Source organism: Lactuca serriola, chromosome 5 (genome assembly GCF_051521515.1).
Source record: "Lactuca serriola cultivar US96UC23 chromosome 5, Lser_US96UC23_V15, whole genome shotgun sequence".
In the NCBI taxonomy this organism is placed as follows: Eukaryota; Viridiplantae; Streptophyta; class Magnoliopsida; order Asterales; family Asteraceae; genus Lactuca; species Lactuca serriola.
Window position 1 is genome coordinate 355,932,652 of NC_136412.1, and position 23,504 is coordinate 355,956,155.

General features: G+C 35.8%; 1 protein-coding gene and 1 long non-coding RNA gene across 5 annotated transcripts; both read right to left on the bottom strand.

The window, feature by feature from the left end:
• Positions 1-583: 583 nt before the first annotated feature.
• On the bottom strand, positions 584-3,537 carry LOC145052178 (uncharacterized). 4 transcript variants are annotated; one of them, XR_013684001.1, is made up of 4 exons: positions 3,144-3,537; positions 2,721-3,080; positions 1,793-2,606; positions 584-1,115 (listed from the first exon to the last, which is right to left on the bottom strand). It is a non-coding gene; the product is annotated as an uncharacterized LOC145052178 (long non-coding RNA). The 4 variants fall into 4 exon arrangements; XR_013684002.1 differs by having other exon boundaries at positions 1,793-2,114; positions 2,548-2,606; positions 2,721-3,537; XR_013684000.1 differs by having other exon boundaries at positions 1,793-1,895; positions 1,997-2,606; positions 2,721-3,537.
• Positions 3,538-6,984: 3,447 nt separating this feature from the next.
• On the bottom strand, positions 6,985-20,752 carry LOC145055613 (protein SPIRRIG-like). Its single transcript, XM_079003965.1, has 18 exons — positions 20,149-20,752; positions 19,320-19,389; positions 19,148-19,233; positions 18,933-19,068; positions 18,765-18,821; positions 18,473-18,637; positions 18,190-18,381; positions 18,025-18,090; positions 17,821-17,935; positions 16,608-17,719; positions 15,816-16,515; positions 14,523-15,731; positions 12,774-14,424; positions 9,708-12,680; positions 9,332-9,625; positions 8,943-9,249; positions 8,719-8,865; positions 6,985-8,642 (listed from the first exon to the last, which is right to left on the bottom strand). The coding sequence occupies exons 1-18, from the start codon at positions 20,316-20,318 to the stop codon at positions 7,455-7,457; spliced, it is 10,638 nt and encodes a 3,545-aa protein (XP_078860091.1). The 5' UTR covers positions 20,319-20,752; the 3' UTR covers positions 6,985-7,454.
• Between the last annotated feature and the right edge of the window lie 2,752 nt (positions 20,753-23,504).

Consider the following 23,504-nt stretch of genomic DNA (forward strand, 5'->3'; position numbering starts at 1 on the left):
ACTTCATCTTTCCTGAAGATAATTAATAAACACAAGTTTTAGGAACTGAGGGGTATTTCTGGAAATACACAAATAGGGTCATAGACTCATAACTATAGATACCTGTACACCTGCATATCGTTTCCATAAAGGCAAATAACCCAACAACCTTCTTTGAGATTCAATGGAACTAAAGGTGTACCTTTTAACAATAACAATAACAAAACTAATAAAAAAACATGAGGGGCTTTATAGTGTTAAGGGTAAAAGCATACACTTTGATTCTCAGGGGCCTCTTTTTTTACATTTCTCTATCATAACTTCTTTATTTAGTTTCTAAAACCTTTTCTTGTTGCAGAGTAATGAATGGAATTTGTCAAAGGAGATAAAATCCATCATGTGTATGGATAACAGAAAATGGAAAGGATTCCGATTCAACAATAATTATATAAACATCAAACATACATACTCTAATTTCATGACCATTTAAAACAGTTTAATACATTTGAAGCGTAAAGAAAGACAATTTAATATATGGATGTTTCTAAGAATTAAATTAAAAAAAAAAAAAAAAAGAAGACGATTTAAAACTTTGACAGTATAATAATGATTAGTAACTATGGTGATCAAAAGTAGAGCTAACCTTCATGAGTATCCTTCAAAACATAATCCCCAAAATTAACCCCATGTATCAACTACTCATGTCTTATAATCTTCTCCTTTTAAACTAACTTCATTCTTGTATGAAACATATCAACTACTCATGCCATTTTACTTTGAACAAGATTAAAAAAACGTTACAAACCTCAAAAAATGACCAAAAATGAAAAAAATCAGCTACACTCAGGGACCAAGCATGTAATATTACCCTATAAAGATAGATTAGCAAAAAGCTCAGCAACTGTAATTAGCAGCTAATCAATATTTTAACCATTTAAAAGTATTAAAGGGAGAAAATTACAAGACATTGTGTGTAGAAAGGGAGAAATTAGTATACAAGTGACATACATAACCAATGAGATGTGGCTTCCATTTGTATCTATACAAAATTCAGATAAATTTCTTTGTACCCAATCCGAATCCGCCTTAACATACTCTCTAATAGCTCCATCTCTGAAGGTTTTGGATGCATATACCTATAGTGGAAGCAAGCTATTGATGTTTTTTACCAAATATTTACAGTTTTAGTGAAGAAAGTATATATAATGTAGACAGTAGATGCTTACACAGTAAGGTACAAACATTCCACTTTCCTGAATTAGTAACTAAGGCGATGAAATGTAGAGCAAAAGAAGAGGAGATAGGTTTACATTAATAATGTGTATATGAAAATGAAAATCTAGAGTTGATAAAAAAAATGTCTCTCAATTTGATGATTGAACAAATCAATATAAAATCCTTCAAAACATAACCCCCAAAATTAACCTCATGTGTAAAAAGTATCAACTATTCATGTACATTGATTTGACAATCTTCTCCTACTAATCTAATTTCGTTCAAAGTTTTTACAAACCTCAAATAAGGACCACAATTGAAAAACAATTAGCTACACTTATGGACCAATGCCATTTCTTGTACAGATCACAAGATAGAATGAGATGATATCCATACTTTCTTACAATAAAACTATTTTAGCTAAAAGGTAACAACAATAAGATGCTTTCTTGTTCACACATCACAGCTGAATGAAGAGGTTTTTACAAAAAAAAGTTTAAGTTTTTTTCACAAAATTCTCAAATAAACAAGTTACTAAATAGGAAAGCATTGCAACATGGGATGAATGTTGTGAACATCTAAGCAAATAACTTTATACCTCAACATTCGGTTGTCCAACATCTGATGCAGTTTGAACTTTTGTAGTCGAGCCTGTAGGATTAAGTAGTTTCTTGCCTACACAAACTATGCATCTGCTTCTTCTTTATAATAATAAAAAAAACAACTTCAATTAAAAAATTAAACAATAAAGACATAGTTTTTTAAATGAATTGCAGTAGGAGTGGAGGACAGAGTCCCTTACTACTCTTCTACTGGTTTGATGGTGGACTAGAAGGAGCTGTAAACATGCTTTTGGGTTTATTTTAACTCATGTGATCCAACTTTTTGATTCAAACACAGCTTAATCTTTTTCTTATCATCTACATATCACACAATGATATTCAGAAACAGAGAGAACATCACACATATACAAAAAAAAAAAAAAAAAAAAAAAAAAAAAAAAAATCAGGATACACTCTTTTGACATAACAAAGAACTTTCAAATATGCAAATTATACAGTAGTTGGTTCGCCAAGTTCATCCTAATTGAGTTAAAAATACAAACAATAAATTATCTTTTCCTAGTTGAATCTCTAATACCTCACTCAGTAAGTTGTTTCATATTTTAATTTGGCTTGTGATTATTTACTTCTCTCTACAAAATTTAATCCATGAACACTTTAACCCTAAAAACAAAGCAAAACAACTTTTTAACTTTACCAAGACATTTCATCAAACACCTAAAGTGCACAAAAAGAACAATCTACAACTAAACATTACTATTTTGGGTTTCAAAACTATTTAAATTTTTACCGACATCACCACTTGTTGACGAATCACATTTGTTTGATGGATGCTTTGGATTAGGTTACCTAATTCAAAAAACCAACAAGACAAATAAAATGGAGGAGAAAAAGAAAGAAACTCAGAGAGGTCGTAGTGTTAATTAAGGTTACAATTAAGATAAAATAATGTCATTAATTTACCTTTGGTATAGTTCTAGTAGATCCTTGGGTATAGTCGTTGATACTTTTAGCAATGATGAAGTATGCTTAGAAAAAAACAGCTTCATGATATAAAAGTTTCCCATGCACTGGGCCTAAAGCACGTCACGTCATTATTGAAAAAAAATACAACCAATTAAACAAACAAAGACACTACCTGGAAATCAGAGGGAAAGATCGCAACCAGACGTTATACAACTATAAAGCATAAAGGTACAACCCAATAGCCCGATGAATCCAGTAAGACGTTATACAACTATAAAGCATAAAGGTACAACCCAATAGCCCGATGAATCCAGTAAGGAAGACACCACTGAAAAATCTTGGCCTAATTGAAAATAACTAACACAAACAAAAACAAAATCAGTTACACACAAAGAAAAAAAATCAAGAACGTTACCTTACCTAAGAGACGAAGAGTGAAACGCATAGGGTTCTTGAACGCCGGGGAATGAATTAATGAAAGAAGAAAGGAGGAAACGGTGGTGTCGCTACAAGAAGAAGAGAAGAAGGTGGTGTGAACGATGGTCCCCTCGACATGGTTGTGAGTGTCCGGTGAAGGATGATGGTTCTTGGGTCTCAGGGGAGCGGATATATATAGAGAGCAGTATGAGTCTCCGGCGGTGTTTGGAGAGCAGCGAGGGGGATGAATGAATAGCAAAAGAAGAAAAAGGTTATATCAAGCGCCAATACACCGACCCAACCGAACCCTTCAACTTCCCACTTCAACGGTTCTTTTATAAAACCAGACATTTCCAAAATTAATACATTTTTAAATTACGATACTAACTGACTCGAAAACTCCTTTTACTTTTGATTTTTCCCGTTTTATTTTAATCTAGCTTTTTATCTTTTATTACGAAATTGATCTCTTACTTTTTTTTTTAAAAAAATTATTATAAATTTGGTCATAGTTTATATATTTTTAAAAACTTATATTTCTTTTAGAAAAATTATGTTTTTAAAGCTTTTTATATGAAATTATTTTTTTCAAAATTAATTTTTTATAAATATTTTTTATTTCTGTTTTATGTATTTTTTAAGCTTTTTTTGTTTTTATTTTTTATATTTTATAGAAATACACTCTACATCTTTTTTTAACAATTCGTTTTAACAAAACTAGTATTCTTTAAAAAAAATTACAAAGATTTATATTTTTGTTTTTAACATGTATTTTAAGATTTCTCTACACTTATTTTTTTAGATATTTATTTTAAGAATCAAAAGTGCACCCTAAGAAGTGCATTTTTATGTGATAATTAACTGTAATTCTACCAGAAAATCCTCGAAATCAGTTCGCAACATTTTTAAATCTTAACGCGTTATAATAAAATAACAAAATGTTTAATCATATATTTACCTGAATTTTAATATTTTGAAGAGTTTTCAATGATAAAAAAAATAATTAATAAATTATATAACTATTTTAAATGTGAAACCAAGACTTTATTCATAGAAAAAAAAAGCTTTTAAATTTGTTTAACATGACTATATAAAATCAAATCCAAGGGAAGTGAACATCTATAAATAATTCGACTAAAACCATTTCTATTATATATTTGTTCTTTTATGCTTTTGATTATTTAGACATCACTTGCAACAATAAAAAAAAACAAATACAACTATATATTTTCTTGAACTAAAAAGTTTCTAAAGATAAAAATTGATTAACAATTTTATATAATAATTTAACTTTAAAGGAATATATTTATGGGAAATGGACTTAATAAGGTAATTAACTTTTCGGTTTGTTCACATCTGGGTAACTATCTTTTTTTTGTACACATTTAGGTAACAAACTTTTTGTAAGTGTTCACATATGACCATTATGACCGGCTGTAGCAGGTTATATCTGGTCATAACCAGTCATAATGGTCATATGTGAACACTTCTAAAAAGTTCGTTACCTAGATGCGTTCAAAAAAAGATAGTTACCCAGATGTGAACAAACCGAAAAGGTAACAGTAAAATACGCGAATGGTCCCTGTAGTTTGGGTAATTTGTGCGTTTGGTCCATAACTTATTTTTTAACTTAGATGATCCTTACTATTTATTTTTGTTGTGTATTTGGTCCCTGTGCTACCTCAAAAGATTATTGTGGAACCCAATTTAAATTTCTCAAATGTGGTTTCAGATTTAAGGTGAAGAGATGCAGATATATGAGGTCTATTAATTTTTTTTAATATATAAAAATAAATACATAAATAAGAAAAAAAAAAATAAAAAGGGCACAATAGTCTTTTGAGGTAGGACAGGGACCAAATGCACAACAAAAATAAATAGTAGGGATCATCTAAGTTTAAAAAATAAGTTATGGACCAAACACACAAATTACCCAAACTACAGAGATCATTCGTGTATTTTACTGTTACCTTTTCGGTTTGTTCACATCTGGGTAACTATCTTTTTTTGTACACATCTAGGTAACGAACTTTTTGAAAATGTTCACATATGACCATTATGACTGGTTATGACCGGATATAACCTGCTACAGCCGGTCATAATGGTCATATGTGAACACTTCCAAAAAGTTCGTTACCTAGATGTGTACAAAAAAAAGATAGTTACCCAGATGTGAACAAACTGAAAAGTTAATTACCTTGTTAAGTCCATTTCCCTATATTTATTAACAGAATAACAAAGTTTTGCAAGCTTATGTAACATGACCATGTGGGATCAAAGTTAAGTGCATTTTTCTGTATCTTGCAATATGTTCAGAGGTAAATTGTTGAATGTTTTCAATCATTTCAATAGTAAAAACAATCACATTTTACCTATTTTGGTGGTGAAAATACATTTAAAGGAATACATTTATTAACAAAATAAAAAAGTTTTGCAAGCTTGTTTAACATGAAGGTGTAGGATCAAAGTTGTATTTATTAAGTGCATTTTTTTGTATCATGCAATATGTTCAGAGGTTAATTATAAAATGTCGAGCTTTCAGTCGTTTCAATAGTAAAAAAAATCACATTTTACCTATTTTGGTGATGAAAGTACATTATGCTCTACATTATTTGTACCACCGAAGTCTCGATTATACTTTTCCTATATTTTTATTGGTGGGTTTACAGTCCAAGAAAAGATAGAAGTGAAGATTGAAGCTTGTGGACGGAAAGAAAGATAGCAACAGTGAAATCAATAGCTCTTACCTTGGATCCACGTGTGTTTCATCTGATGGTGTTGGTCCAGCCATGTCCCATTTCGATTGTGGGGTTTGTGTGCACCGATTGTCAAGGGTGTCGAGAAATTAAGGCAAGCAAAGTTTAGAACTTAGTTTAGTAGATACACTTAGTGGGACATACACTTGACATGGGTAAATAATAGTTCATGTGGCAACAACCGATTATGTGGCACTTGATTTCCGAAAGAACAGGGAAAACTAGTCAATTGATTGACATTGCAATAAATTATAAATGTAATGGTATATTTAAGAAAATTAACATTTAAAACACAATGTTAAAATTAAAATTTCAAATGTACTTAGTGACGGTATTGCAATTAACATTTAAATCAACTAAAAATATATTATTTATAAAAAATTGTCATTATTTATAGAATAAATTGCATAAAAATAATTATATTTTGACACTGTTTTTTTTCAATCTTGACCACTTAATCGCTTAACCGGTTGTTAGTTGAGGTGATATTCTTTGATGGCGTCGCATACAGACGTATATTTGGTTACATCATTCCGGTATGAAAATAATAAATAAATAAAATATAGTGACTATCGAAAATATTGTGACCATGTGATAATAATGTCTAAGCAATTCTTATATACAACCCTTTATGCATATTAGACTAGATTAGACTTTTTGGACCAATTTGACAGGTCTGTGTTGATCATGATGGTGTATATTGACCCGATCCATTGTGTCCCATGTTCATTTTTACATGGTAATTGGTAAAGTAATCGACAATCAATAAGGGATAACATTATAAAATAACAATCAATAATATTAAATTTTCTTTTTTTTAACAAACCGGTAAACAATTTTTTTGGTTCTCATTATATCATTGGCGTCCATATGCAGTATGACATCTAATATCATAGAATTTGTTCATTTATATTTATCACTAGCATGTTGTCATGGCTTCCACAGTTCCTTTATGAGATCCAATATGCCAAGAAACGAGGACCCAAAGAATAAATATATCGGCCTATTGAAAGTACGTGACCCAAATAGCGAAGTAAATATTTAAAAAGACCAAACGTAGAGGAGTTATAATAAAAAGGGGCCTCAACTCAAATCTTAAATTTGACTACTATAAGAAATCATATTTGTGTGAATGCATATTCATATTCTTACAAATGGAACAAAAAATGAGAGAATTAAAAACACAACAGAACCGAACCCCGTAAAAACCCCAGACCAAAATAGGGGGTAACAGTGCACTACAGTTACAGTTCCTCCCCTTTACTTACTGTTTGTTTCACAACTCTATACAAATATCCAAATATAACATCCATCCATCCATTCTTCTTCTATGTACACAAATAGTCCCCACATTCCCTCCCAGCTTTCATAAAAACACAAAAAACAATTCCGGCCACCAAAACCATAATATTACTTACCATCACTCTCCCAAAGTCTTAGTGTCAGCCCTTTCGTGTTAGGTGGACTGATGTCGAACCAAATCTCATTTAGGTTCCTTTTTTTTTTCTTTCCTTTCTAAATAAACATGATTACAATTTACCTAAAAAAAACCCAAATCTCACCCCCTTCTGATAGAATTCCTCAAGCTTTCATCGGGCAACGTCCACGAAATCAAATGCCCGCCCGAATCACCGCTCAAAAGCTGCTTCAAGTCCCCGGTCAGATGAAGAGCAGTGACCGAATGTTTATGCCCTCTCAAAACCTTCCTCAAAACCAAAGTATACTCAGGCACCTTCTCAAGCCCAAACCCAAACGACAAATTCGTAGCAAAATGTTTACTGTGTGGCGTCTCGAAAACCTCACTCGAGTTATGAACCATTTGCCACACTTTCACAGCACCACTCTGATGCCCCGACACGAACCAATTCGTCTCCTGCCAATCGGAAAACGTACACGTCGTGACCGACACGATGAAATCGGATGGGAGCTGCGAAGTGTTCACCACCGCGAGACAGTCGCCGTTCACGCTCCACACCGCCAGCATGATTCCGGCGGCGGTCACGATGTCGCCGGTTAATTCGTTCATGTAAATGGCGGAAACCGGGGAGGAGAATTCCGGAAGCTGGCGGATGAAAACCAACGAGCTTAAATCCCATATGATGACTGAACAATCGTCTGAACCGCTTAAGATCACCATGTAAGGTTGGCAGATGTGGAGACACGTGATTTTGTCTGTATGAGCGGAGAGAGATTTTTCGAGGTGTAAGCTTCGCGGTGCGCGGAACCCGGGGTGGGTCCCGACGCGCCAAACGGAGACGAGACCGTCGTCTGCGCCGGTGACGAGGACCTGACCGTCATGGCTAGCGCTCGCGCACCGGATCTGGTTCCCGCCGTGGAGGTTTTCGTGGGTTGAAAGAAGCTTGTCTTGGTCGTAGCTTATGTATCTTAGACTGCGGTCCGGGAACCCCCACGCGACATAGTTGGCGTATGTTCTTGGTTTCAAGAGGTTGTTGGGGCCCACCATGAGGATTTTGTCGTTGGAGGTCACGATTTGGGCTATGGAGGATGCGGATTTACGGATTTCGTGTGGGACCAGGTAGTTGGAGTGTTTGAGAGGGTTGATAGGGGGTTTTCGGTCTTTTTTCCTTTTCACGTGGGCCCGTTGGAAGATTTGTTTTGGTGTTTGGCCGAAGTGGTTGATTTGTGCTAAAATGGAGGCTTTCATTGCGGGTTCTGTGACCGCGTCGATGTCGACGCTTCCTTCGTACGTGTAATGGTAGAATACATTCACCGCTTCCTCAGCCGCCTGACAAAACAGAAGGGCAATTTAGGAAACAGAAAAATGTTGATAATTGATATTTGGGGTAAAAATTACTACTGACCTTTCCTCGTTGTTTATAACCAAAGATAAGGTCAATCCAGTGATGTAGATTCTCTGAAACGTAATCAGATTCGAGAGCTTCTCTATGCTTTCTGATGAACTCTCGAGCACTACCTTTGGCCCAAGGAGGCAACACAACATCTCCAACCTAAAAAAAGAAGATCAAATTATGCGAAAGATTTTTGGGATTTGGAAATATATATAAAATTGGAGAAGGAGACGGACCTTTTCTCCAGATTGTTTTTCTCCGAGGTCAAGATCAAATCTGTTTTCAAGAAACTCTGGCATGTAAAAGAATTCAGGGATAAGTTCTTTTACATCTGAAGTGTTGCCTCTTCCAGCTGCACTTGACCATGTATCCTTTACACTGTTGAAAAGACGGTCAGCATGGTCAAACTGACCCCCCTGCAGCTTTTGATTCTCTGTGCTGAATGGTGGCAACCGTAAAAGATAGAAAAGAACAATCCCAGCACTTGAATAATGAGATCCATAATGGAATTTCGGGATTTCTGGATCATCCCAGCTTTCATATCTGACAAAAAGATTACAAATTCATTGATAAACCCAATTACCCGAAAAAAATTGATGAATATAAAGTAGAAAAAAAATCCAACCTTTTCTTGAATTCATCTTCTCCCTCTTCTGTTTGACATCCCATGGGTTTGTCAAGTTTCCGGAATGATTTTTCATCAGTTAGGTCAAGATTTTCGCTTTCATAATCCGATAGAACCCAAGGGAAGACAGGATACTGGGTAAGATCACTGTACCCACGACCCGCGAGTGTGTTGAGATGCATCAAGTACTGGAAATTACTAATTTCTCCATTCTGCCATCTCTTGCAGAAAGATTTTGCCATAATCTTGAAAGCACTTTCTTGTTTTGCTACTCCTGATATCGTTGTGTCCAACCTATCAAGTAAAACAAATGTTATCAATGATTGTAAAAAAGATGATGAGATAAAAAAAAATAAAAAAAAAATAAAAAACTTACATGCTGTTCCTGGGAAGATTCATGGCAGACAAGTTTTTATAAACTTCTTCCCTTTCCTTTTTATGAAAAACCAGAAGATCATTACATCCATCCATGCTGAATATCTCAACAGCAACAGGACGAAGCTGGTAATCGCGTTTCAAGATTTCATGAACACTGTTAAGCTTCCACATTCGCCACAAATGAGGCACATTCCCACTGTTTGTCACTTTCTCCTTCCCCCATGCTCCACCATTGTAGGCCCATGCCCTACCCCCAGTATGTGCTTTAACAGCCCATGAAGAAGTCAGCTTTGACTGGGAGTCCATACTAACAGAGAAATCCTTTGTTACACCTAAAGCCTGATCAATAACCGAAAGCTCATCTTCACATTCTTTCTCACAGATGCAACCTGACTTATCGATGTAGAAATTCTCTATCACATACAAACAAAGCTCCCCGATAAGAAAGATCCCATCATGTTTATCAAGACCCACAACTCTTTCACAATTGTATCTGAATTTTATTTTTTCTGTGTGTTCAAGATAAGGCCGGATTAAATACTCCCCGTTGTTGCTCGATTCTTTATCCACTTTATCTTCCGTTCCTTTAACCTCATCAAATCTCATTGAAGCAGACTTCTTAGGAGAACTCACAACCGATTTTTCTTGAATGCTCTCTGACAACGGTACGGTTGCTGAGCTGGACTTCATGCTAAATTCAGCAGCAGAATGAAGACTATCATCATTAATGCTACTATCCTGATCGTTATTCCAGCCAACCCTAATCGGATTCTCGTCTTTCCCACCTTCCGATTCCTTAAAAACAGAATCTTCATACATTTCGTCACTACAAGATTCCTGTTTTCCATCGTTCAATAAAAGATTAGAGAAAGGACCAGAATCGGAATCGAAATCGCCAATGTCGTTTCCGGTCATCTCTTTAGAAGGCTCTTCAAATTCAAACTTCCCGTTTAAAATGCTTTGCACAGTATCATATTTCAGCTTGCAACGTTCCAATTTCTTGCGCATTCTATACGGGCCTTCAATGGGGCAAAGCTGCCATTCGAGTTCTTGGCTTGAAAAGGATTTGGGCATTGAGAATATCCCTTGTTCATGTATGAGCTGTTGCAGATGTGTTTGCCACTCACTTTCAGCATGGAGCACCCATCCATATTTATCTTGTCGAACAACTCTAAGTTCAGTAGACATTGCATCACGAACCAGTTCAAGAGCAATTCTCCTTTCATTGACTTGCTCCCAATGTCTTTGGTCCAATTTCATTGAATCCCTTGACTTTCTACCAATCTCTTTCTTTCGTCTCCCATCCATACCTTTGATCCGAACACCCGGGAACTTAACCGATCCAGCAACATACTGAACCCACATGATTGCAGCACATTGTTCCAAGGTTTTATTAACAATCAGTTCAGACATATGAAGCCAGTCAAAGAAGATAGACAGGCTTCCAGTAAGTAGCAAATCAAACCCACCATGTAATATATCCAAAACAGGTCCTTGATTAGGTTTGGAGACTAGAAGATCCTCAAGTGCAGCTCTTCTGTGAACAAGAAGATGTTTCAGGATGTCCACTGCTAAGCTCTGTGCATTAGGTCTTTGATCATGTAGAAGCGAGATCAGGTTTATACAAAGACAGCAGATTAGATCGGTGTCAAGATTACTAGGGCAAAAGATGATTCTGCTATGAGCAATGAGCAACTGTAGAACCGTGCATATATCTATCACCCCATCTTCTTCTGACACATGTGGGACCAACCTTTTCTTGGGTTCGATCTGCAAACCGAGTCTTGAAAGAAACTCATCTTCTCCAACTGATATCAAGAAAGAAGGAAGGAAACAGTACATGGTGATTCGGTTTATGTTTTTGAAAACCGAGTGTACGTATGCATCGAGTTGTTTTGTTCCTCTTGTGATGGATAAAATCCCTTTTCCAACCGGAGGTGCTTGTTCGACTCTGCCATCTTTATTTGCCAGCTGTAACATGGACAACAGGAACTCAAGTGTTTTCAATACAGCAGCAGGCTGAGGGAAAGCACCCATGTATACACGGTCAACTATCATGTAACATAACGCGTCTAGATTCAATGACCATCGGTTTTTATCGAGTTTTTTCTCGTCTTCTTCATCATCACGTAAGAGGCGTCTTTCTAGAAAGTTCATGAGTCTTGTGAGGCATAACCCTTGGAATACCAAAACGGTTTCTGCATCAACATATAAAGGAACAGTTTCCAGAATGCTTTCGATAACAGGTGTCGCTTTTATGTTCTCAGTTACAAAATCAGCAAGAACTTCTGAAATGAAGTCTAGCACAGCGGTTGCTCCAACAGAACACGGGCCACCACCATAACCGGAATCATCCACATCAAGAAGCAGCTTCGGATGGACTGTGAAAATTGTATTTGAAATGTTTGGGATTTGTGGGGACCATCTAAAGTCTGGAGTTGAATCGAATTCAGTGAGGGATAAAGAGGAGGAGTCCATGGAAGGAGAGGCGAGTGGTTGATATTGAGATTTTAAGTCATTGGAGCTTCCAAGCCAAGATGGCAAACCAAGAACCTGTGATGGAGAGTTGAGTGACTGAAACCTGGAAGTGGATCTTTCAGATAAGATTGGAGAATCGTATATGCTTAAAGATGGTGAGCCTGGTGAACCAGTTGGGTGAACAGAGACTGGAGTGATTTTCAGATCATGGAAATTGAACTGCTTGCTGTCGATAACAGATGGCTGATCAACTGGTTCGGAATCTGAACTCGGAATCTGTGATTCCAAAGTCATGATCGGCTCTGTTTTATTTCCAATTCCATCCATATTGTCTGCGACAGCAGGAACATCTTCAGAGCTTGCACTCACTGGAGGGAAGCTTCTCATGCTGATGGAAGTCTTAACAGAGCCTTCCGCCTCTTCAACATCATTTATGTTTTTCTCTTCTGCCTTTATCGACATCTCCTTCGCCATCATCACACCATGAGCAGCCCTAAAAAACCAAAAATAAAAAATAAAAAAATTAGCAGACTAAGAAAAAAAAATCTTTACTAGAGAAACAGGAAGGAGAAAAAAAGTATATGACCTGACACAGGAGAAATAAAGATCCACACAGCTCTCAATGAATTCGGCTCGTCTACATACAGCAGAAAAAGCAGGACACATTTTGGCTAAATCCACCATGAATCTAAGAACAGATGCTGTAGCAGCAGGAGCAGAAGCTTCTCCACCCATAAGACGTGCTGCATAAGTTTTATGCATCAGAGCTTCACCCTGAAGCTCTCCAGTCATTTCTGCATTTCCTTCCACAAGGTCTGCAACAAGCCCACCACCAACCTGATTCAGATTCCCACTTCCATACGCCAGCATTGTCTGGGCAGACAACCTGTCAAATGTCGATTTCGCCATTGCAATTACAGAATCCAAAAGCTCTAAGAAGTTTAGTTGTACATTACTTCCATCACTCGGCATAAGGGCATGAAAGTCCAGCATGCGAACTTCAGGTAATCTTGGATACACTGGCTTCCCGAATATCAGACAAAACAAGACGTAATATATATCAGGGGAATCATAGAAACTAGGGAGCACCCTCATTAGACCTTGATACCCTCCACTTGTTCTGAATTTGAGAGCGAAAGTAGGTGAAGAGGTGAGACACACACCAAGAAGAGTCATGACCCATTTCATACTGGTGGGATGAACAGCTTCATCAAGAAAATAAGTCACCAACTTTGAAGACACGATCTTATGCCATTGTTCAAGAAGCTCTTCTGATGAGATTGTGACCAAGAGATCGATTAACATCTCAAGCAGCATGTTTCTAACAATAATATGCTTCCCCATTGCTTCTCTTGATATCTCATTCCGGGATGACAGTTCAGGGGGGTCAAAAGTCATGATCACAAACCTTACAACGTGTTCCAGTTCAGAAATGACGAATCCGTCCTCCAAGATAACTCCTAAAAGGACAACCAGTTTTTCGAGTACAGGAACCTCAACATCACCTCTTTGGAGAGTTACAAGGAGATGTTGAACAAGGTTTATTCTACGCAAAATGGTGAGATTATGATTCCTGTACCAATGCATAGAAACAAGATTTTCAAGAAATCCAAGAAGAGAAATCTGTATTGGAACCTCAGCTGCTACCCATACAGTCCAGTCAAGTAACACGTGTTCAACCATATCTGCATTTGAAAGAACTATGCAATTTGATGTTTCGGGAGGGATATCATTATCATCGAGTTCAGACATACGACTGAAACTATCTTTTTGTAAAGAAAAATCATCCATATCCTCATGAGAACTAGCTGAAGAAATTTCATCACGGAACTTCGATGATGACAGGTTTAGGTCATCAAATTCATTCAGGGTGACTGAAGGTGACAGATTATGCTGAGTTTCTTCCAACTTTTTGGGTTCAGGAAAAGAAGCCTCACAAGCAGCAATTTGGAAAAAGATCTCGAGTGATCGCATGTCAAACAGAGACATTCTGGAATGTAAAAAGAGAGCTAGCAAGTGATACCCTCTACATGCTTGCATGTCTCTAACATTTTGTGGATTTTGATTAAGTGCACAAGCAAGGAGAGTCAATGCCATTTGCAGCATGTCACTGGTTTCTGCTACTTCAACAAGAGCTAACACAACAGATATTCCACCAATGGGACGCACAGTTTCACCAATTACACAATGCTTACAGACATAAACATCACCATGAAGACGTCCAAACCGTGGTATGCCTGATGGAAAATTAAAAAAAAAAAATTCTAGTTCAGAAAAGAAACAGCCCCGAAGGTGTATAATAAATAAATAATATGCATGTTAAAAAGAAGTTGACCTCCAATAGGAGAAGCAGCTGCTGACAGGGGATCAACTAAATTGAGCATTGACAAAGTTCCGGAAGCTGGAAAGGCTTCTGTTGATGTTCCATCAAATGCAAATATGAGTTTCCTTCCAGAGAGCTGAAGCGCGAGGTTCCCTAATCTTTCAAAATCCCAAACCATTCCACTACGATCTGTCTTAGAACTTCCTTGCTTATTTGCAGCACTCTCAGGCCTCTGAATGTTGGAAACCAATGCCAAATCGGTTTCCAAAGAGTCTAAAATGGCCATACTACCCCCACGACAAGCCTGGCTAGGGACAAACTGAAGAAGATTTGTGTCTTGAAAAAGTCCCCTGTACCCTCGGCCCAAAATATACATAAAATATATGGAACCAGGTGTCAATACTTCTTCAAACAGATAGCAAGATCGTAGCTTCCATGACAAATCACTGACCCTTGAGAAGGTTAGAGGTGTCCCAATTGTTACCTGTAGGGACTTACCAGCAGGAGAGAGGGAATACCCTAGTCTCCCTGTGTGTCTAAGCTTCCCATTAAGATACACGTATGCAACACTGGCTTGAAATAGTCCAGCCAAAGCATTTGGTTTGCTGTGTACCACTGCAAGGTGATGCCATTGGTCTTCATTAACATCTAACCCTGAAAAAGACAATGAAGATGAATTGCTGGTTGCAAGGGTTAATATTCCATCTTCTTGAAGACAGATCTCTGCATAAAATGTATCACCACCATCTGTTGCACCAACTGAGAACAACCGTAGAACTTGTGGGCCCGTGGTACTTGTATTCCTTTTGGAAAATACGGTATTGGAAGATTCAACATCTTTTGAATTTGATTTCAGGAAATTGTGATGTTGAAACCAACACACGAATGAATAGCCTGCAGCAGGAGGCCATGATCTTTCTCCTAATGACACGTGAATCGATGCATATCCGATCTTTCTCATGTCCATTTCTATAAATGGTGCAAGGGGAACGTTTTCTGAAGCCGTATCTTGCATCACAACTATTCTTTCCATCATATCAACAAGAATATGACCAGGATTCCTCTGTCTCATTTGCAGAAGACATCTGATAATCATTCTAAGTTCTGCTGTTGATAACCTGTAAGCCCCGAGTACTTCAATAATCTTTAAAGCATGGGAAAGTAGAGAGGATGAACCCGAAAGGAAAGGATATATTGTCTCCAAAAGAAGCTCCACACAACCTGAAAAAAAAACACAATGCAAAGATAAGATGCGGATTGCTTCTTCTAACAGCTTCTAAAACATGTAGAGAGTTAATTACTTACCAGCAGATGTTAGGTTTTCTTGATTAAAAGGTCCAGCTGAAGCAAGCTCTTCGATAAGTTTCAGCAACTCCAGCTGTAATTTTGGAGTAAAGAGCAACAATGAACGAATGAGGACCTTCAAAGCACCAGCATTATATATCCGCTCTTTATCAGGAAGAAACAAGCCTGATTGAGTAATGACAGAAAAAGCAGCAGAAGAACTTGCAAGAGCATTTGATGATGTGGCAGTTTCTGGTGTTGAAAATGGCGGGAGTATAATCTCAAGTGCAAGTTCAAGGAGTAATTGAATTACTTGTCTTTCACACTCCACACAAATCAAGCCAGACTCGGATAAAAGATCATAGAAAGTGTGTGAAGATATAATTGTATTTAACTTTTCCCTGTTGACAGCATTATTGCACACACCAGCTGTTGTTACACGCAATAAATATGTGAAAACTTTCATGCAAACTGGTAGAAGAGATGGCTCAATCAGCCCTTTATCTCCCTGGAAACTATGAAGTGTTGTTAGAAGAAGAGAAAACCCAGTGGCTTCACCAAATACTCTCTGAGCAGAACTGTTAGCTCCTAAAACCCTCCATAAAGCTCCAAAAACATCACATTTTGCATCATATTGAAGGCGATATTGAGATCCTAAAGAACTGGTAACCATCCCACTCTTTGATACTTCAACCAGCATGCTCAGTTCCTCTGAATGAACCTAATCAATATACAACTTTTGGTCAATAAGAAACTTAACAAAAGATTAAAGGTTGGAAAAGTATGCAAAGATTAGATTTAGATTTAGCCTACCTGTGAAGAATCTTCAATGATTAAACATGATATGACACGAAGGACACCTGGACGATGGATATCAGACACCAAAAATGGTAGAGCAGTAGTTACACCATTAGCAGCCCGGAATGTTACTTGATTCTGTTCTGCTTTCTTCAGTAAATAGAACAAACAATTCCAAGAAGCTGAGATTGTGCCTTCTGCTTCAAAAAGTGAGAGCTTTCCAGAACTAGAACCCAATAATCTTGGAGATGAAATAATCGTGTCTTTACTGTGTAAATGTTTCTTGAAGCTGCTGGAGTTTGACTTTTTTTCCAGGTCATCAGTGTTACCATTGTGTTGCTCTGGACCCAATAGAAACTTGTGCTGTTTCAGATCATCTAATAAAACTTCCAGCACACCAACTTCTCGCAATACCCTTTTGTACTGTTGATCAAAGGATAATAGCTTTATAAAGAATGATAGGATTGTGTGCTTCAATTCGGATGATATGTGTTGTTGCAATAAACAGCAAAGTGCTAGCAGTTCTTGTTCAGGTATGCAGTTAACAACAGTCACTGCATATTCAAGAATCTTAAGGATGATTTCTTGTAAAGAAGGAGGGAAGCCACCCATGTTCAGGATCAACAAGGGCACTGTTCGTAACTGCTGACACAGCATGTAGTTCTCAAGATGACTTGAGAAAATCTTAAACATTCTGTTGAGCACTTCAGCCTGAAGCTCCCTACTATCTGCTTTGAGAAAAATGTCTTGTAACACTTGTATGGCATCAATATCTTTGACTTTATAATTGTCCTTTTCCCACCCATCATCTGGAAACCGATCAGAAGACGATGTTTGTTTACTGCGATTACCCTTTGACCCGGTCAACGCTGTGTCAGGTGGACCTGTTTGAGCTAGATTGACAAGAACATCAAGCAATCTAGACAGAGTGGGTGAGAGGCCTTCTGATGAGGTGTCACCTCTTCCCTTTACATCTTGCATTTCTGAGTCACTAGTTCTCGTTAACCCTTCTGAAGAAGAAATGTGTTCAAAGTCCTGAACTTTTGAAAGAACTAATGCAAACTGAACAAGGTATTGGTATCCATGAGCATTACGAACATCCTCCCTCAGTCTGATATCACCAGCCTCTACAGAAGCCATGATAAAACTGTTAAATTCAGTGCTGAATGAACTTTTTTATAAATAATAGTAATCAATGTCCAAGAAGGAAACAGAGAAAGCAACTGACCAGGTCTATATGACAATTCTATGCATTCAAGCAACAAGTCCACAATTCCCATTGTATATGCAGGGTCTCCAGTTTCAGGCTTGAAGTCCCTCACAGCAATTAGCAGTACTTTTATCTGCATTTAATTTATAACTTTATCAGAATTTTCATACGCTATGATGATCTTGAAGGGTGGCTGCTGTACTATAGAAATGAGATCATTACCAGCTGATGCCTCCTTATGTACTTGGTGGTGCTTCCATTGTCATTAGCCATAAGAAGACCAAGTATCTGGATAACAGAGTAAGATAAAGAACAGTTAAATTTCCTCTTACATAACATCTGTCAGCATATGAATGGCTACACTAAGTGATAAGGTTGAAATGTCACCTGCATTGCATGTCTATGGAGCTGAATACTGTGCAAGGGAACAAGACCTTCCTTATATCTTGAAAATAAAATTAAAGATCCATTGGCAACCATCTCAAAGAGTAATTGAAGTGACTTGTCTTCAATTAAACTCTGAGCAGCTGCAGGATGGCTTGCCAATGCCTTCATAATATGCACAACACTGCCTTCTACCTTCAAAGATAAAAGCAAGCATTAGCAAAAGAGTGAGTTACAACTCTAAAAGATATCTGCAAAAGTGATGACACATATGGATATGGTATACCTCAAGGCGTCGATCTGGACCTGGGCTATCCATGGCTTCTGGTTCCTCTTCAACGGATGTTACCTTTTGCCTTGTATTTCTTCCATCAGGACCCAAAAGGGCATTGAGAATATAAATCAGACAACATAAGATCCCAGAATCAAGGAGAGATTGTTTATCAATAGGCTGCCAACAACATACACGGGTGGGTCCATTATTTAAAATAAAAATTTATACCAAAAATCCAAAAAAGAAAATAGAGATTTTAACGATTGTTATGCAACTAAAAGAAATTATTAGGTTGAGAATGTACCCCGGATACAAGAAATTCCACTGCCTGCAAAAGATTTGAGCCAGGCTGAATTCCATCCTACAGAGATAGAGACAGAAATATTAGTGCATATTGAAAAGGCTGATAACTCAATTTAAGTGAGAGTAAGCAAAAGATGTAAGAGATAAAGAGATGGATTTGAAAGGATACCTCTGTGACCTCCAAAAAATAGCCCATCAAACTTTCAATCTCTAACAGGCGTGCTTTGCTACTCAATTTAAGCTTTTCGATATCTGTAACAAATGCTCTACCAACCACAAAAGAAAATATGTGTGTCTCTACTAACCTGCAAACAAATAGACATGTGTAAAGGGAGTAGAGAAAATAAAGAGAATATGAAAGGACAAGTGAAGTGGTTGTCATACATGGTAATCAATTGTGCTACATTAGAATGTTGCTTTACAAATCTACAAAAGACATCGATTGTCATATTCAAGGCCTTTTCTTTTTCCTGCATAAACATTATAAAATTCATAAGCATGGTCAACAGTGTCTACAAATAGCCAAAAAAAAAAAAAGTAAATTCTGTGCACTAACCTTCTCCGAAGATGACGAACGAAACTCTTCCCAATGTCTCTTGAAGTCCAATTCCAGTTCATATTTGTCTCTGAGATACAAGGCGATAAATGTAAATCATGACTTTTCATCCTTTCTTATAATGGAAATTTTACAGTCTTATTCCTTTTATAGAAGAGATCTAAAACCGAGATCTCAAAAGCCAGAATTATAGAGAGGAAACATTAAAAGTTGCTTTATAAGACGTAACTTATTATGAAAAAGAGCTTCATTTATTATGAGTGACCACTCTTACATCAAAGAAGAATTAGAAGCAACAGAATGAGAACTATAGTAACCTTATTTAAGTAGCATAAACATATAAGCACAACAGTCCTATATCCAAAACCTTGTATTATAATTACCAAAATCTTGTAATAACACAGGATTGTGATCAGTTATTCAATCTACAGGTAGTGACGAATAGCTGGAATCTTTCTATTCTTTGGGAAATAGACTACATACTACATAGATTAACTATTATAGCCAGAAATTACATATCAGATTATATGTTGTGTAGCAAATATCATCAGCCTTTTCAGATCCCAATAACAAGATAAAAGGATTCAGCAACTTAAAGCTCAGGTCTATCTCTTAAACCCTAGATCATTCCAATTAGAAGACTTCCTGCAAACCCTTTGCATTTAGTAAATCTTAAGCCCTGCTACTTCAAGTTCTTGGCAAGTTGAAACGATATCATTTTATGGTAAGAAAATAAAAAGAAAGAAAGAAAGCAGCTGTTTACATTATCAGCGAGAATCAATTTGATAATCAATATCTTTGAAGCCATAAAACATAAAAGAACCCTGACCTTGAAGAAGAAGACGAGAAGTAATTTGGTGATGAAGAAGTAGCATTGTTATTATTATCAGGATAGAAAGGTGATAGGGAGGTAGATGATGATGGAGAAGATGCAGCAGATGCAGGCGCTGTCAACCCGACCTTTTCTTTAAAGTCTTTAAGCAATGATACCCATTTCATTGTTTTAATCACCTCTCATCCGCCGGAAAAGGAAACAAACAGCCGCTCAATTTAACGGCAAACCGGATCCGATTACAACCCTTTAACTTAGGAGGATCTCCGAGCTGATATAACCCCAAAAATCCTCCGTCAAATAGTTTCAACAGAAATTGATGAAAAAAATAACACAAAGTCAGCTGATCGGACGAAGTCAATTAGGGTTTCGATTTGGAACAAGAAAATAGATGAAAAAAGATCTGAGATTATAATCTTCAACGAGAATGCTGATCTGTCTGCATCCTCGTATTACAATGTCCTCTTTTTAATTTTTGTGCCCTAGCACCCGATATCTAATTGTCGCTGGACGGCAACTCGTCGTTTGTTTCTCGCTCTGCAATTTTCTCTTTCTCTCTCTCTGAAACTTTCTTCCTTTCACAAACAAACTGCTAAACCCTTTGCTTTTCTTCTTCATCTTCTTCCTTAATATTTTTTAAAGGGGGGAAATCCCTTTAGCCCTTGTATTATGAAACAATGACAATTGAGTCCATGTACTGTCATTTCACCCAAGGAGACCCATATGGGCGAGACTGTTAAGGCTATATATTTGGCATAGGAGTTTAAAAGTCACTTGTTAGTTAAAAAATCCATTAATAACTAAAAAGTTAGTTGTTAAATAAAAAATCAGCTGATAGCTAAAAAACTAAGTGATAAAAAAATAACGTTTGGTAAAACTAGTTGAAATAGATAAAATGACATTTACAATAATGTGTTTATATAATTAATTAAGGGGTATATTTGGAAAAATACTCATAAAAAGATTGTTTTTTAAAACTCTAGCTTATAAGTTATTTTTTGGTTTATCAATCACAACCATTTAAAAAAAAACTCAAAAAATAAGTTAGTTATGATGTGTCAAACACAACCTAAAATTGTGTTTGCTTTTTAATAAGTAAAATATATGCACTATTTTTTAATGTTTGCAGAATAATATATTGACTGAAGTCTGTATAATGAGTATTATCCGTTTTTAAAAGCTTGTAGACTAAATTCTAAATTTTATTATCTAAATAGAATACAAATCAAATTAAAACATCATCTGTCAACATTACAACCACTATTATAATCCTTGAAATCATCATATTCTAAAAATCAAAAAGAACCATATTCAAAATTTAAATAAAATCAGCTAATAATAAGAAACATTTCAAAAATAAACAATAAAAGACAAATTGAAAAAAAAAGACACTTTAAAAGTTGAATATTATAAATATTTCCAACTTTAAAGGCTATTTATACATATTCAGCCAAAAATATGACATTAATATGCTTTGTGTCTTTTGCTTTGTTGAAAATAACAAAAGGTTTTTTTTATGTATGTATGTCTATGTATAGTCATAAGCTGTGAAAAAAATCAAAAAATAAAAAAATAAACATGACCTAAGTTTTATTGTATAAAAAATGTGGTAGGTTGAAGTCTATGTGAGCTTGAGCCAAGCTAAACTCATACATTCAAGTATTCAACTACTTTGGTCAAACTCAATATTAGTAATCCAAAAAGTTTATAGAAGTCAGTTCATTTGATTTTTTGTTTTTATAATTTTTTGACTTATGTAGTGTTTGATGTATGTTGTCACCAAAAAGATCAAATTAGGGGTCTTCGTGACTCTCATTGTTTCCTTATATCATTGTTTATCTCATCTCCATTTAGGCATTGACCTTCGTTTAACGAACAAGACCCTCTCCTGCCATCTTGTTATCGCCTCATCCCTCCCCGTCACCATTACCTCCAATTTACTCCCTCCGATTAAAATCAAAACAACAAGAAACTTTGTCACTTCGGTTTAACCTAAACCAGACCCTAATCACTCCACGATTCTAAAGTTTGGAATTTTTTTCTTTTGTTGATGTTTTATGGTTTTAGACAATAATAGAAACCTCCATATCTAAATTGAAAACATCTGGAACAATAACTAAAACACATGAAGTTTGTAAATCTTGATTTTATGCATGTTTAAAGGGTTCTAAACTTATATGTAGCTATCATCCACACTAGATTCGAGTCATAATCGTTGAGTGAAGTTTTATAAAGAGTATGGATAATGATTAGTGATTTGATATTGATCCTTGTTTTTTAGGGAACCATTTTGAGGTTATATATGCAAGGTCAATCCTCGTTTCCCATGGAACCATTTATGTGAGTTTCTTTGGTCTTTTACCTATATTGCATCTTACTTTTGGTGAATTAGGATGCATTGATGATCGATTTGCCTGACATATGTTATTAGCGTTGTGAAAAGTTAAGGAAATTATTCAAAACGATATGTGACAACATTTTGATTTTTTGTATGTTGTACATGTCTTTTTTTTACTTGTGTGTGATATAATTGTTACAATTGTTTAATCTGTAAGAGAACACTTGCATGCAACTAGATATATATGTGTATGTGTGTGTTTGTGTTGATAACTTTGTATGTGTATATACTGTGTTTAAATACCAGTGCATGTGTGTATATGTTTTCGTAAATTATGTGTATAAACAGAGAGTGGAGGTGACTGTGTTAGGTTTGGGTCCAATATCATGGAAGAATATACATACATACATATATATATATATATACATATATATATATATATATATATATATATATATATATATATATATATATATATAACATGTGGTGGTGTGTGTATACCTCTAGAGCAAAGGTTATGGGGTGGTTAAAAAGTGTAAGGGGTCGAGTGGGATATATGAAGAAAACTAAGTTGGGTTGGGGGTATGGGTGTATGTGGGACCATTTCTTATATATATATATATATATATATATATATATATATATATATATATATATATATATATATATATATATATATATATATATATAACAACTAAATAAATGGAAAAAAAATCAAAATAGTAAAATAGTTTTTTTCAAATAGACCAGACTACGATCAAAGTAAACCAAAACGATCATATCACAGTTTGGAAAGTCATCGAAGTGTAACAAAAAAAACAACATACCACAAGGACCAAATTAGTAATTTTCTTAATAAAATACAATGAAAGGTAAAATATTTATTTTGAAATAAATAAACAAATATTACATGTATATACTATATACTAAATTCAAATCGGATGATTTAACAATATAAATATATGGATGTCAAGTGTATGAATTAAATTTGCAACCCAAGCAAGCAAGTGAAATA